The sequence below is a fragment of the Corvus brachyrhynchos genome, unplaced genomic scaffold (genome assembly GCF_000691975.1).
Source record: "Corvus brachyrhynchos isolate BGI_N302 unplaced genomic scaffold, ASM69197v1 scaffold191, whole genome shotgun sequence".
Lineage (NCBI taxonomy): Eukaryota > Metazoa > Chordata > Aves > Passeriformes > Corvidae > Corvus > Corvus brachyrhynchos.
The window spans coordinates 831,232-847,829 of NW_008236487.1; the positions used below are offsets into that span (position 1 = coordinate 831,232).

At 38.5% G+C, this 16,598-nt stretch overlaps 1 protein-coding gene across 1 annotated transcript in view; it reads left to right on the forward strand.

Moving 5' to 3' along the window:
• ERC1 (ELKS/RAB6-interacting/CAST family member 1) overlaps positions 1-16,598 on the forward strand; it is a 282,825-nt gene that overhangs the window by 162,580 nt on the left and 103,647 nt on the right. The window contains 1 exon segment of the mRNA XM_008643986.2: positions 3,675-3,806. Coding sequence (XP_008642208.1) covers positions 3,675-3,806 — 132 coding nt within the window.

Consider the following 16,598-nt stretch of genomic DNA (forward strand, 5'->3'; position numbering starts at 1 on the left):
AGGGTTATGTGACAGAAATCTTGCCCTACCTAGATGATTGTCTAGTCCTAGAAATACTTTTAACAGTTAAAAGAATCATTTCATTGCCTTCTCAAACTGTTAACTAATCTGTCCCAAGAGCTGACTAGAGAAATCCACCTTAATTCCAAGAGTGAAATTAGGCCATAAAGATCTTTGTGAGTATAGTTCAAGACATGGTTATGAAGTTTGCCAGGATACCTCAGATTTAATTGAACCTAAATGCCTTGGTGAACACATGTATCCTATTTCATGCACTTCCATAAAACTTCATGGCAGATTACACATCACATGAATGCAGGATAGATTAAATTGATACGTCATTTTAACATGCATCACTTGGCCATCCCAGCACTTCCTTCCTGAAGTGAAAGGAAAAGCCCAGAAATGTGCGTCAGTCGCACCTCCTTTTCCTTTCAGGCTTTCAGACAGGCATGTATGGAATTAGTTTTGCATGCACATCAGCAACTGGATCACAGCATAGGTAGCAAAAATTTTTATTGTGCTTGAACTCTTGGCACTCCCACAGTGTCAAATGGGTTTTTCGTTTTCTGTGTGCTGCCACCAGTGAGCATAAAGGCAGAGCTGTCTCCTCTTTCCCATTCTAATTCCATCTCTGCTGTGCAGTATCATGCAGATGGGATGCAGGAAGATAAGGGAGGGAGGGCCATGGAGGTATTTGGGTAGATAATACACCTTGAAGAATGCAGTTACTGTACAGGTAAGTAATTTTTTTTTTCCTTTCTGAGTAGTCATCTGTATAAGATTCCTGAAAAGAGACTGTCACTGTTTATCATTCTGCAATTTTGTCAAAATACAGGAATTTTCGCCCTTGGGGTGATGTTCAAAGGTATGATTGCTTCAGAGGAACAGTCACTGTAGGAAAAAACTTATAACTGTAGTTAAAATTGATTGAAGATTTTTTCCAGAGTTTAATTCTTATCACAATAAAGGTAGAATACTTCATGTAATTAAATGGAGGAAATCAACAGCAGCACAGGTCAGCAAGAGCTATCATGTTTTAAAGAGTTCAGAGCCAAACAGTTGGGAAAACATGCCGGTGTTACAAGGCAGATGCAGGTTCACTTCAATTTATCTACTAATATGAGACAGCAGCTTATATTTAAAAAAAAAAGTCATTCAAATGCTGATCAGTTAGGCATGAACCAATGAGCTAGAAACAAAATAATTCTTCAGGAGTGTTTTGAGACTATGCTATAGAGGTATTACCTCACTAAGCAACAACCTGCTGCTCCTGCCAGTCATTTGTGTGGTTTTTTAAGGTGGTTATGCACATCATGACACCATTAGAGGAGTAAAATTGCACATCTTCTAACTAGGTTTGACTGAGACAGGGAAAACTTTTACTTAGTCTTTCCTTACTGGGTGGGTTATTAGTATTAGACTTAAGTTAAAAGATCACCATTTCTAGGCAATTCATTCTAAGTCAGCACTGGACTTTTTAACTTGCAACTCTCTACTATATATGTAAAAGTTTGTGTATTATTTTAGGAAAATTAATTACATATGGATGTATATTTTTCAAATGCAGGTAACGTGGCACTGTATTTTTGGTATCACCAGTTGTTCTTCCTCCTGTCCTTCAAGAGTTCACCTGTCTGAATAGAGCACTATATAGTGTCCTGTTTAATACATTGAATTCACCTCTGAAATGTTTGCCTGGAATGAAGAGTGGATACACCTATGTGTTAGGATGTTTTATTCTGCATTCTTATTTTAAAGGAGTTTCCATTTTAAATGCAGCTGTTCAAATGTACAATTCCCACTTCTGTTAATTGACACAGAGAACTACACGTTCACTTGGCTGTCCATGAATGATATATCAAGAAGTAAAGTTCATAATTATTCTGTAATGCAGATAGGCAAATAAATATTTCCCATGTCTGACACGGTCAGTATTCTTTGCAGAGCATTTTGTAACCTTGTTACTCATCTTTTTGATGAGACTTCATTTAGGCTTATCATAACCATAAAGTCATTTTGGAAGATGTTATCAGTGTTCCTAAAAAATTCAGAAAGTATGAAAACATGTTAAGCAACTCCTGTTTTTGAAATGTAGATCTCTCCATTTGTTTCTTTAGAAAACAGCAATTACTTGCCCTGTGACTCCACCTTGGAATGTACCCATCAGCAGAAAGCTCCTCTGCTTGCAAAGCCTAACTACTGCTGCTGCCTGTGCTGGTGGTTGAACACCAGCCTTGCTCTTTACCGGGGCAGTGGTGCCCGATGTCCTGCACTAGTCTGATACAAAGCTTTGCATCTTTGCTTGAACACTCTCATTGAAAGGGGCAGTTTTGAGACTGTCAGAAATGGTTTTCATACAACTGTCTTTGGGGATATGGTCCTAGAAAGCAGGGTTCAAGGAATAAGTCAGATTTCATTTGTTAAACTCCAGTGACTAATTTTCTCATTATGACGGTTGCAAGGTCAGTTTTTTCCCAAGTCAGCCTTCTTTTACCTTATTCTTTATATGGTACAAAACTCTTTCAGGGTATCAGTAGAAAATGACAGTTCTAAATAGAAAAGGGCAGAAGCCAAAGGGGTACATCTGACAAAGAGAAAAATGCCAACAAAGAAAAGCATTTTTGATTCTTCTACTGCTGCTGAGATGGCTAAAAAGCCATGCATTAACTTCAGTATGCATTAATATCTCGTCTGAACCCTATGATCTAAAGCGATCTGCAAGACAAGAAATGCAGAAATCTTCTGTCAAGCTGCGCCCTTGCGGTGGATTTGTTAAGCAGCCATGGTGCAGGGCACTCATGTATGCACAGCCTGCTTTGCAGCCTTCTGCCCGAGCTGCTTCTGCAGAAGCAGGAGATACACATTTATTTTCCTTGCAAGACTAAAGTTACGAGAGTCTCCTTTACAAATAACAATATCACTATTTTGTATATATATATTTTTTTAAGTTATTCTGCTTTTAGAAAGCAATGAAACAGTATATTTTCTGGGGAGCAATACAGTTTTCTTCAGTGGTCTGAACATATGAGGCACAGCTGAACTCACAGCTGTGAAGATGCTCTTAATCAAAGAATAAGTGTTTAGGGAGTCTTGATACTTGAATATTTGAGATTCAGACAGCCCAGATGAATCCTTCATATTTCCTAGAGAGCCTTTGATGTAAAAACTTTCTTTAAGACTTAATCTGAACAGTGGAAAACTCTGTTGGGTCGATGTTTGCTTTTCTCCCTCTTAACCTGGAAATGGTGAATTCCAAAGTGCAGTGCTGTTTCCCTTCTTACCATGCCTGCTGCTGAATGTGCAAGCAAACAGGCAATTCTGAATGCCTGCTGCCTTCCTGCCGCTTCTGGCTTCTGTGCTTCAGAACTGCTTACTAATCCTTATTTTCCAACAATCCTTGCTTCTCTGTGCTGTATATTCTGACAGGACTGTGGTATATCCACACCAGGCAAGCACTCTTGCTTTGAGGTCCTGTTTTGCTGGCTTTCTCCTTCTCTTTACTCTGATCTTCCTCTTACATCCCTTCATCATTCTTTCCTTTGTGTGAAGATTATTTGCCTGCAATTGCGCCTTGGGAGGGAGAAACATATTTTGGTTGGCTTAAAACGTGGTTGGTAAAAGGCTGTAGTTCCAAACAAGTCATCTTCACCTAGTCTCCCGTCATTTTCCAGGACAATCTGCGTAAAAAGGATGATCGGATTGAAGAATTGGAAGAGGCACTCAGAGAAAGTGTTCAGATAACTGCAGAGCGGGAAATGGTGCTAGCACAAGAGGAGTCAGCCAGGATCAATGCTGAGAAACAGGTCTGCAATCTTGTTAAGTCACTGGTAGTCCTCCTAGGAAGGTAACCAGACAGTGAAGTACTAATTTCCCTGCTTTCCTGCTTGAAACAGAGCTGGCTTTCTTTGATGATCCTCTGTGTCTGTTCCAGCATTAGGTGACAGAACTCATAAAATCTGCAAAGCCTTCATAATAAGTTGTATTTCATAGGTAAGATTTTCTTGAAATTAAAATCAAAATATAAGGTATCCTGAGATAGCTTTTGAAATATTGGTTTAAGTACTAACTTCTGATCTGTCTTGCCTGACAAAGCTGCCTTCCTGTATGTAAGGCATACTTAGGTTTACTGTCTTGTTCATTGAATATATTTGAAAGACAATGATTTTTACTAGCCTGGTTGTGTTTATGGACCACAATCTCCTTGCACTTGCAAAACAACTGGTTAAAAAGACAAATCCCTTGGCTTGAGCCAACCATGCACTCAGAAAATACACACCTGTGTACTGAAGCCACAAGTAGGAACTTTTATGCATTAATTGATTTTTTGCCATTGATGAGGTGACTCTGAAGACTCATGGACATGCCCGTTTTTAACTCAGGTGAGTAATCATCAAGAAAGCATACCATAAGTGATGAATAAATCTGTGAGACTTTGCTAAAGCTTGTGAAGCAGAAGCTGAGACTGGCACTCTTTGTGAGCCTCTACAGTGTTTGTCACTGTTCCTTATGACAGTAATTAGCAAACAGGAGCATTTGGTTAGTTGCATTTCAGGGGAGGAATCTCCTTGTCTTTGTTATTTACTTAACAACACTTCTGACCAAGTGCACTTCTAAACGTTTTAAGAGGTTTTTCTTAACATGTATTGTATCACAGGCTTTAATGAAAAAAAGGTAAAAATCTGAGTTGTCCAGAAGAAAACACTCTTTAGGCTAAAGTAAAGCTCACCTGTTTGCTGATGGACATATTGAGGATAATTCTTGTTGCCGTATTTTAGGATCCTAGACAGTATCTGATCAGTATCAGATCCTAGACACTTTCAAGAATGCCTTCTTTCCAAACTTCTTATAGCCTATAAAAAAATTGCATGAAATAGAAGTGTTAACTGGGTAGTGAATGCCACTTCGAAGATTAGATCTCCTTGAAAGGAAAATATATCTAACAAAGCACTGGGTTCTCTGATGAGGCACAAAACTAGTATGTGCCTCAAAATCAAACTAGTATGTGATTTGATGCCTAGGATGTTATAATGTTTTAATTAATTGGTTACAAGACAAAGTGACTTTTTATATTCTTTGAGCACCTAGAAGCTGGTGCTCAAAGAATATAAAAAAAGTATCATTATAAAAATATATAATATATAGAAATATTAAAACTAGAACATTGGAATTGGGTGTAACATCTTAAAAATGAGACAAGGCAGGGAAATCCACAGCCTGAAGATCAATAAACCATCAGGGTCAAGAGAGAGATTGAGAAGAGAGGAAGAGAGCCAAGACAAGTGAGATTTGTGGATAAAGATTGGTGGAATATGGTAGGTAACAGCATAAAAAAGAAATTAACTTGGATGTAGCAGTGCATATGGAGGTGAGGAGGAGAAAGAAGGATGGAGTGGGAGCAGCAGTATTGGAAGACAGAAAAGCTGACATCTGTGACAGTAGTGTCTTACTGCAACATAACTAAACAGCCAGTTCTGACCAGTTACCGTTTTTAAATATGAGCAACAAATCAGCACAGAGGAAAAGGCTCTGGAGAGCTTTATTCCAGTCAGCACTGCGAGACCTGCTGTGCCCCACTTTGTCCACCAGGATTTTGGGTTTGGTATCAGTTAAACACAGTCAGGTGTATTTAAAGTGGTGGCAAGCAGCTGTTTTTCCAAGGTGCAGAGGGGACTTCCCTTCAAATGTTTTTCAGTGCATATTCCTTCAATTACTTTTAAAGAATGCCCTTTTTGTTTTATTATGTTCTGTGGAAGTTCTCTGTAGAATTTTGAAAGACAAGCACAGATAATTTTAGAGTTTTAAAGTGCAAGACTCTATGTTCCATATACTATCAGTGGCAGATCCATTGACTTTCACAAACCCTGTAATAGGTTATGAATATTCTTAGACCAAGTGTGAGTGATGTGTGTGATTTTTAAAATGTTGTTGTTCAAACTGATTATAATTTGCTTTTTAATTGCATGCTTTTTCTTTCCTCTCTTTTTTATCTTGTTTTCTACCATTCCTCCACTTCACTGCCTGTCTGAAGCTTTTTAATGAATCAGTGCATGAGGTCAACCATTTTGGCTTTAGGTGGTTCAAGGTATGAGGACATCTCATTAGTGTGTGCCTCTGCCCCAATATTTAGTGTTGTTATTGTAGTCTCGTGTTGTGTAATCCTACCCTCCATCATCTCATGGTGTGTGGTGTTGTGCTATTTTATAGGCTTCAGTTTTGAATTACAGTGTCCACGAAGGCACCCTGCATTTCACAGTTCTCATATATCCATTATAGATTAAAATCTTGCTCTCTGTAATCTAGTGTTTGAAAATATCCTGTCAGTGTGTATTAACTGTGACAGTGGGTTAAGTGTATTAATACACAATCTGTGTATGCAAGACGTCTCCTGCTGACTAAAGCTTTCTGTTTATTTCAGGATTTTAGACCTGTTCTTTCTTTCATCTTTCCCAAAAATAGAATCAGGCATTTCCTGCTGGGAGCAGAGCACCCATTGAATTGGGCATCATTTTATTATCCCTGCTGATCTGTGTAGCAGAAACCCTGCTGTACGGAAAGGAGATGAGGCAGTCTTGCACAGATGGGAAGGCTTGAAAGTTCTTCAAGCCTTTCTTTCTAATAGTCATCACCTGGTTTTGCTGGTGCACCTGCTGAATCCTCTGTGTAAATATCATTGTGAATTCCTTACAGCTGTGGGCTTATGTAGTACTGTGGCTGGTCCCACTAGTTCAGCCCTTTGTGTGGAAGGTCAGAAGGTGTGTGGAGACTTCTTTGTAAGTACTGCCCATAAGGCTGAAGGTAGGACTTCTCGGATAAATGCTTCTGTCATAAAGGGGTTTTTTTAGTAGAGATGGTAAATGTAGATTCAGACATGATTTCTGCATTAACCAAACCTGAGTTTATTTTAGAAAGGCTATCATTATGTTCATCGGGGGGAAAAGAAGAATTATAGAGAAGTTTTTCCCTGCTCAGAAATACAGCTGTAGTTTTGCTCGCTAGGAAAAAATGTTGGAGGTTTTCTTTGACAAGAAGCCCTGTCTTGTTCACAAACCCTTTCACTGTCCTGGTGCATCTTACTATCCCTTCTCCTGCAGCAGGAAGCAGGAGGTTATCCTTTGCATGAATTGAGTCTTAATCAGCACCATTCCCAGGACAATGCTGGAAATGTGCTTTGATCCTTATGAAAGAATGAGACCCCTTTAGTGAAACAAAGTGAAACCTGAGTTCAAGTTCTGTGACTGACGATCAATAATTAGCGACAGGTTCTTGTCTCAAGGAGCACAATAGGATTACTGGCATTTTGAGCCCTCCTTATTGGAGGGCATAGTTCACAAATATCTTCTGACCTAAGATGCTTCATGCTCTCCTTCTCCTTGCTCACTTTCATCCCCATACTTGAGTGTACATCCCTGCTGTTTTCCCAGCCAAGGTCATTGTGAGGCTGTGTTGTGAAATAGAGCGGTGACCTAATTAATGGTAACAACTCTTATTTTTTGAAGGGATTTTTTCATGTGAAGCACTTCACTGACCTGGTTCATGGATCCCCATGCAGAACTTGAGGGACATCTGAGGAAACGTTGACCTGTGGGGGCAGGACTGAGAAGTGGAGGCAGGAATTGCTTAGTATTATTACTAAAAATACTTTTAGCAGAAACTTAATGCAGCCTTTACAATGGGCTACTATTTCTTTGAGTGAGATGGTGCATTGCCTGACCACAGCATATATTTCTCTGGCTTATTTTATTTCCTTCAAATTTGAAAAGCAGAAGATTTTAGACATTTAAATAACGCTTCTGCTGATAGTAGTGCAGCTCTGTTCCCTCACGAATATCAGCTCCTGGTTAAATGCACTCTCTGTATAGTATCAGCTAACATTTAACTCCTTACCCTAAAACGTAATGGCAAATAAACACATAAAATAATGACCATTACCTCGTCATTCCTTCCTTCCTTAAGTAGCTACTTAAACTGAAATTTTTGAGTTGGCAGTCTGATCTTGACACCTTCCATCAACTTTTTTTGAAGTTATGGTTCTCAGTGGAACATTTCAAATGAGGTTAAATATGTAGATGTATAAATAGCTGTATCTGTGTTCATACACTGTGTCTTTTTATCCTGCACAGGGCAGATTTTTCTGCTTTCCCTTTTTAAGGAAAAAATAAAAGCCTGAATATTGTAAAAGTAATGTATTGTTTAAATGTATTTTCTTATGCTCATTTTTTTCTCCCACTGTCTCTATAAATTATTTCAGCAGGATTTAATATTATTTCAGGTACACATTACGTGTAAAATGTGTTGATAACAAGACTCCTGAAATTCTCTATCACATATCTTACATATCAAATTCGTATGTGTTTGTTAAGGAAAAATAAACATGAAATAGGTTAATAACTCAACCAGCACCTCCTTCACAGTTCTCTCCTGTTTCCCTACTGTAAATACAAGGTCTGCAAGGGTTTGAATGTAGAGTAGAGCCTCTAAGAGCCTTTTCTGTCTTATCTGTAAGCTACTGTACAGAAATTCTCACCAAGTTTTGAATGGTACCTGTCATTTGCACTTCCATCAGAACACCATTCTGGTTTTAACATTCTAGCAAATATTATTTAGACTACAATTCCTTGTAAGAATAGAATAGAAACTACATTTACCACAGATTTATCATATATTGGACCCTATCCTATCAAGTACCTTCTAAAAATGCAAAATAAATTAAAAGACATACCTTCTTTGCTGAGCATTCTGTTGCTGAAATAGATCTGAAATATTTTCTCACATATATTGAGCACTGGAATTATTTCACAGCACAAATTCTGACACACTAAGTGACTTCCTGCAGGTCCCTGTAAATGAAGAATAGAAAGTGGAATTTCTCTGAACCACTTACCTATAGATGTTTTCTGAGCACCATAGAATTGTCAGAGTTCTGACTGCTCTGTAGTACCTGCTGGACAGTTTGCTTTAAATGAATGTTTTTATCTTTTCTTCTGTATCTCCTAATGGGAAATTTGATAAACTAAGAGATGGGAGATCAAGGCAGTAATCCAAGGTATGGTTTGGGATGAAGGTACTGGAGGTTTTTTCTATGATTTTTCTAAGGAGTTTACAGTTCTTTGGCTGAACTTCCCTTAAATATATTCTGAAAAGCTCTTTTCTGTAAAAGTCTGCCAAAATCATTTTGGCTTTTGAGTGTGTGTATATATGTACATGTGCAAAGTAATTTGTGTACTTAGTCCGTATTAAATAAAACTCTGTGCTAAAACCTTGTATTTTAATTTTTTTTACTGATAGAAAATTTTAAGAGCTTTTTAAGTCAGTGTCAGCCCAAAGTATAATCTTACCATTGTTTTCCAAGAGATTACTTTATTCTTCTGTCTGATTGTTCTGCTTTGGGTAGAGAAAGCATTTTGGGTAACTGAAGTTCACCATGCACTGTGTCCTTGTCAGTGAATATGTTTGCAGTAATTTTTAGGAGCACTGCATCTCCCTAATGTTACTTCTTTTCCTCAGATATTTCAATGGATTACATAACCTTTTCCTTTAAAAATACGCAGATTTGTACTGAGTAACTCTCCCTGCAAGGGAGAGGTAATTTGGTATGTAATTCCCTCTGCATTCAGTAATGTACCTTTTAAGAGCTGGAAGAGTGGAATTTTTCTGTCTTAGTTGTGTTCAGCTGTGCTGAGCTGGGGGCTTGGGAGGTTCTTTTTGCCTCCAGATGGGAAGAATGAATAGAGAGAGGAATGATGAATAGAAAATCATGCCTAATGACTTTGAGGCAGAGATCTTTTTCTAACATTATAGACAAAAAAACTTCTAAATCTTTTAGAAGCATAGAACTGTTTAGGTTGGAAAAGACCTCCAAGATCATGGAGTCCAACCATTGACACTGCCAAGCCCACCACTAAACCATGTCCCTAAGCACCACATTTACCTGTCTTTTAAATTCCTCCAGGGATGATGACTTTGTTTTTGTTTAATTTGTTGCTCTTGTTTAAGGTTGCAAAGTAGTTAAAATTTGATGACTTTCAGGAGAATTGGGGACACTGAAAGGATAATTAACCTCTGTGCAAAATATACATTGAGCATTTCTCCATATAAGTCACCTTTTCATTTAATGAAATGAGAAATACTGATGGAAACTGTTATATATAAATTTGGTTCAAGTGCCGATTTTAAGATAATTTCATCTGTATTTTTATCCCTTTTTATTGTTTAATAGATAAATACCAATTTCATGTTATGCCTTTTATTATAGTCAGGTATTCCAGACAAAGCTCTATCTTGGCATCTCTCTGCCTGTTATATTCTTTTCTTAAGCACCTACCTCTTGACAGCATTTTATTTGTTGTGGCTCAAGAGAAAACCAAATTCTTGCAGATTTGGTTACATTAATCGTAAGGACCCACACAAATACTTGTGTTAATATTTGTTTAAGCTAGTCCTGTGCTTTTTTCTTTTTAAATTTATTTTCCAGTTGCATTCTTTAACTGTGATCTTAAATGCAGGTGTGATACAATAACGTAGATTAAAGCATTAGAAAAGCTCATTAGACTTGAACATTAGATTCATAAATTGAAAAATATGGTTTTTTTCTGACATAATTGATTTTTCCCCAAAATCCATGAAGTGCAAGAAGAGAAACTCTTTTCCTTTCCATAGCATTCTGCTATATAGAAAAACACAGGAAAGTGACAAGGTTGAGGCTCATTAAATTGAGGATGCCTCTTCATTTGAAATATTTCCTACTCACACAAAAGCTTCCAGACTTTCCTGTACTGCTGTTTACCATTGGATTCCTTCAAACCCTTCACTGAATTGCAGCCTGAATTCAGTTGGCTCCAAATAGTGGAAGTTCTTTTTATTTATTGTAGTTACATTCTGCTATTTGCTTTCTGTTAACTACAATGCTAAAGATCTGCTTCCACAAGTTTCTAGAGGTGGAAACTTTCCTGAGCTTGCCAATGAGACTGTGCTTCTTCAGTTTGCCACATGTTCAACCTTCACATGGCAGTGCATGTGCTTTCATTTATTTATGTTCATGATCCTTAATGTCTTTTGGGAAAAGAGTGTTAAAGTTGTATATGGAATCAGCATAACGTTTTTCACTGCTTGCAGTGAGTTAATACATCATCCCAGAATTTTTCTCTTTGGAAAATCAATCTGTGCTATATAAATTGACAGTCTTTGCTATGCTGTGTAGCACAGCATTAAATATTTACTTTGAATATTACTCAGTTAGGTCTAAACTGTCTGCCATAGTGACATATCCTAGTTAACCTGAAACTGTCTAAAATGCAGCAAAATGGAAATCAGCATGGTCTGCAGAAAGCTGGTGAAAAACTGCTAAAAACCTTGGGCAATTAGTCTCGCTTCTACTTTAGCAGCTGTAGATGTAACGTAAGAAAGGGCGATTTATTTTGAAGGTGGCCACGTTTAGAGTTGTGGCTGGAGTATCATGAATTAACCATGGATCTCGAGACTTTTGTTTGGATGTGATAAATTGTGCCAAGTGAGCGTGTGCAGCGCTCCACAGAATGTGCTTCATGTGCTGCATTCGTGTGTCTCTGCCTCTGTAGAGATTTTTAAAAGGTGATCAAAATCCAGGTTTTTTCAAGATTGATTGTTGTTCCTAGTGATTGCTGCTGTATTCCCAAGGGGTGGGAGAGACTCGTTGCTAACCATGGAAGATAAACACAAGACAGTTTCCTGAGACTATAGACCATGTAAAGTAAAATAGGACAGCTTCCTTTGGTATGTTTGCGTGGGTTAAGAAACATAATGAGAATGTTTCATTGGATAATGGTTTCACTTGAGGAAAGTGTAGAAATGGAATTGTAACTTGTTATAGTCTTCAGATAACAGTGACTAAATCAGATTTCTTTTCCTCAGTAGAAATAAGAATTCAGTTTTCACTTTTTTTCAAGGCCTGACTCAAATATTTTGTTTGTGTTAAGCAGAGGCAATTATTGTTTCCTTCTCAAGAGCTCTTGTCCCAGCAGTAGGCTGTTGCTAATTTATGTAGGTTATAGCCCACATTTAGGAGATACAACTGTCAAAGCTACCTCCGAACATCCTAACAGGACACAGCTGTGACTTATTGAGTCCTGAAGGCTCAGGAGTTTTCTCTTTTCCAAACATCTGTGAATCCCGATGCCTCTTTCTCATACAAAAGCTCAGCGCTCTCAGAGTATGAGCAAAAAGCACTTGGTGGATACTCAAGTAACAGACCCCTTGACAGAGGCTTCTTTGTTTATGTTTGTGTGGCTTCTGCAGGAGTAACACGGTAATGTCAGATATCTGCTCGATCTCACTGGTGCTCTTCATTGCCTAGAGCCATCAATGGAGACATTAAGGAGCAATACAGAGCATTAACTCTTTTTATAATCAGATGCTCTTTTTATAATGAAGTTTTTGTTGGAAGACCAGCTCATGGAAATAAGAGACATCAGCTGTCTAAATATCTCAGTTTCACAGTGATAAGAAAAGTTGCACTCATCTGCAGTATCTTGCAGGTTTTCAGACCATAGGCTTTTGTTCTCTTTATCTCACTCCTCTCCTTTTTCCCATTTAATAATGTAAGAACAGAACAGTGGCACCAGTTCTGTTAAGCCACCACGACACTATTTTATCATGGATGCTGAATGTACAAAATACAAACAACCTAAAAAAAAAAAAAAAAAAGGCACAAAGACTTAAGAAAGGTATATGGTAATGAAAAGAAGGACAAAGTTTATGCCTAAAATGTGCACAAAGACTTAAGAAAGGTATATGGTAATGAAAAGAAGGACAAAGTTTATGCCTAAAATGACTGCTGTGTATTACAAATGATCGAAAGACCCTGCCTTTTCTGTGGAGAGCTGATAATCCACCAGCCATTTCACAGCTTCAACATTAACTCCCCTCTTTACTGCAAACAGAACTCCTTGTCCATGTGCAGTCTGCCACAGTCCTCGAATGCTGTACACAGCTTTGGGAAAAGGGGTGCTGCAAGTCTGGCATCCCCTTTGAGATGCAGGTGAAAGTGATGCATAGACACATCTTGATTACTGCATCCTGTGCCCTGGTGCTGAATAAGAGGGGCTTGAACTGAAGCCAGAGCTCCAGCCTGTGGTGGGACAGAGCCATTCTGCTTTACACCCTTCTGCTCTCAGTGGGGCAGAGCTTTTCAGCTGTTTTTGTGTTTGAGGCCTGTCCTTACATTACAAATCAGATACTACACTATAATTTTACTGAGGGAGAGGAAGATTTCTTGTTATTGTTTACTGGTTTCTCTCCTTTTCTTCTGATATTTTTAGCTCTAAAAAAGCTATGCCTAACAGCTTTCCCAATACCTATAGGAATTTGAAGTTTGTTCCCTTAATTCAGAATAGCTAAGAATTGTGTGTCTTGGATACAGTCTTTAAGAGTACCTTAAAGCCACCCTACTGCTTTAACGAAAATGGGGCTATGATGAAACCATAATTCATTTCCCTCTTATTTTGTGTAAAGGTTTATTAGCTTGTGATTTAAGCAAACCATCTGGTCCTGCTGGCAATCCAAGTTATGTCAGACTCAGTGCTTTCTCCCTGTAATATGTTACTGGAGGCAGTTAAATTACATGCTTAAGTCCCAAGTCTGGCCTGTGCTTTTTCCATGTCTTAACATCTGTTCTAGGAAATTTTTCTGGGATCCAAACAAGTTTACAAGGAGCCAGGTCTCTTGTCTTTGTCTTTCTTTTCATGTCTATTTATTTTCCTTCTCTGCAGTCTAATCAGTTCAACTGAGTAAAAGATAATGCAGAAATTTGCAGTCTCTTTATTGTTTCAGCAATGTACATAGTGAGATAAAAAAATACTTTAAAAACTCAAGAGCTGTAGAAAAATAGGAGGCTGTCATCTGAGAGTGACACTTTGAGAAATGTTAATTATTTTTTCGGTCCTTCTGATATTTTTTCTACTGACTTTTAACTGGAAGACTTTTTGTTTTGCTTGCCTAATTAATTTTGGGCAAAAGTACAGATTTTTATTTCTTTTTGTCTTGCAATGCTAATTTCTTGTTTATACAAAACAGGCCCATGTTTAGAAAATAAATGATTTTAAATATACTTGTTAGCCTGCTGAGGTGGTTTTGAAAAGATCTCTAGTGATTAATTTATATACAGATCATGGAAAATGACTTGTTTGTGTTGGTATTTGTACCTGTATTCTGTGAAATTTCATCATTTTGTATTCTGCCTGAAACTTTTGAGACACAATAATGAATATAAACAGCTATCCCATAGCCTGCTGTGTCTGGATGTATGTTGAAAGAACTAGAATTTCTTTCCTTCAATCAGAAACATAAAAATGACTCTGATTCCAGGTACGTAATTAAACATTAAACTGTGTTTCCTACAATACTGCACCTAAAATACTGTATCTGCAGCTTAGGAGTAGGGATCTTAGTGTAACAGTCACGTCCCTTTGTCATGCCCTTTGAGACTTTTAATTACAGGCTGGTAAGGTCAAGGGAGGGGATTCTGCCCCTCTATTTTGCTCTGGAGAGACCCTACCTGGAGCATCCAGCTCTGGGGCCCTTAGCACAGGAAGGTCATGAATCTGCTGGAGCAGGTCCAGAGGAGGCCACGATGATTAGAGGGTTGGAGCACCTCTCCTATGAGAAAACCCTGGGAATTTGAAATGTTGGGTCTGGAGAAGGCTCTGGAGAGACTTCATGGCAACCCTGAAGTATAAAAAGGGGACTTGAAAGAGAGAGAGACTCTTCCCCAAGGTCTCTAGTTACAGGACGAGAGTCAATGGTGTTAAACTGAAAGAGACTAAGTTTGGACCAGACATAGGGAAGAAGCTCTTTATAATGAGCATGGTGAGACACTGGAACAGATTGCCCTGAGAAGTTGTGGATGTCCCATCATTGGAAGTGTTCAGGGTTGGGCTGGACAGGGCTCTGAGCGACCTAATCTAGTGAAAGGCATGGCAAGAAGGTTGGCCTACACGGTGCTTAAAGGTCCCTTCCAACCCAAGCCATTCAATGAAAATCAAAAAAAGATATGTAGTCTCTTCTGTAAAGATTGATAATCTACAGGTGAGGAAAAGCATTCTCTAACATTAGCATAAATTATTTTTATATAGTGTACCAGTGATTTGCTGTCTTTAATGGCAGTTGTATACATGTGAATTTGGCTGCATTCAAATCCAATATCACTTGAGACTAGAAAATTTTCCTTTGTGGTGTCTGTGGAGGGCATTCCTTAGCCTTTTCATATCATATAAACATGGATTGCATGCGTCACCATTTCAGAATAGAGCCTCTGCCCCTGCAAGGGTTTTTGCAAGTGAATAGCATTTTGCTCTTTTTTCCCTCCATATTGATGACTCTGCCGTTGCCTCTTTAGGGTTGCACAGTCCCACTGTACTGAATTACACTGTGTTACCTGCATTCATGATGCATTTGTTGCTTGCATCATGATCCACAATTGCTCTGCTTCTCTGAAAAGGTGCAAGCAGAAAATTAAGCTCTAGAACTATCTTCCTGGGAGAGCTAGAGAAGCCTTTTCCAATTTTCTGTGCAGTAGAAAAGTTATCTTCAGGTGATGCTTTATCACTGAGGAAAGCTCACAGTGGGAAGAAGAAAGGTAGCTGCCACAACACTGTAATCTAAACAAACTGAAGTGTTTGGGGATGCTGAGGTTCCATTAGCTAGCCATCTGTCTGGATCGACTGTAGGTATTGGAGTCTTTGGGCTCAGATTTTAAGAGGCAAACAATAACAACCATGTGAGTTGATAATAGCATTCTTCCTGGCCTGAAATACCTATTGTGTCTCAGGAATTCTTAGCAGTGCATTAGTTCTCATGTAATGGGTGAGGGGACTGGAGCTTGCATGTCCTGATAATCAGAAATCATTCCATGAGCTAGTACAGAGACTGGTAGGATTTCCAGCCTCAGTAATACTTTGTATATACAGTCCCTTTCTCAATTTTGCTGTCTTTTTACTGGCTTTTGGGGAACTTGACTAAGCTCTTTGCAGCTCCCTGGCTTCACATTACCCAATGGCCAGAAAGGTTTACTGGAGGCACTACGTGTTTGGAGATAATGTGGTGTATCTATGTCTGCGCAAAAGCCTGGTTTTTGATTTGCAGTTGCACGAGCCTGAAATAACTGTCTGTAGGGGCAGGGAGGTTAAGATGGTAGATAGGCTCCTGAAAAGGGCTTCATTTTTTTTTATTAAATCATTTCTTTACAGGCTGCCATTGACATGATAGATACATTTCTCCTGTTGCATTGCTGTTTCTCTCTGCCTTGCTTTCATGCTTCCTAAGGAAGGAGATGTAATACTATGTAAAATATTTGTTCTGTCTTGACATTTCCCTCTTCTGCTGCTGCGAATCCCATACTGATCTAATTGACATTCTTTGCCTTCTTTCACATAGTTTGTTCAGTCTCTCAGGAGCTCTCTCCTCTAATGGAAACTTATTTCAGCTTGACGTTTGTCCTTAAAGATAAGCTGTCAGCTGGTCAGGTCACTTAAGGCCTAAAAACAATGAACAGATTAAGTCTCCATTTAAGTTTTCTGCTCAGAATACATGAAGACCTTTCTGGCCTGTCTACAGAGAACTGAATC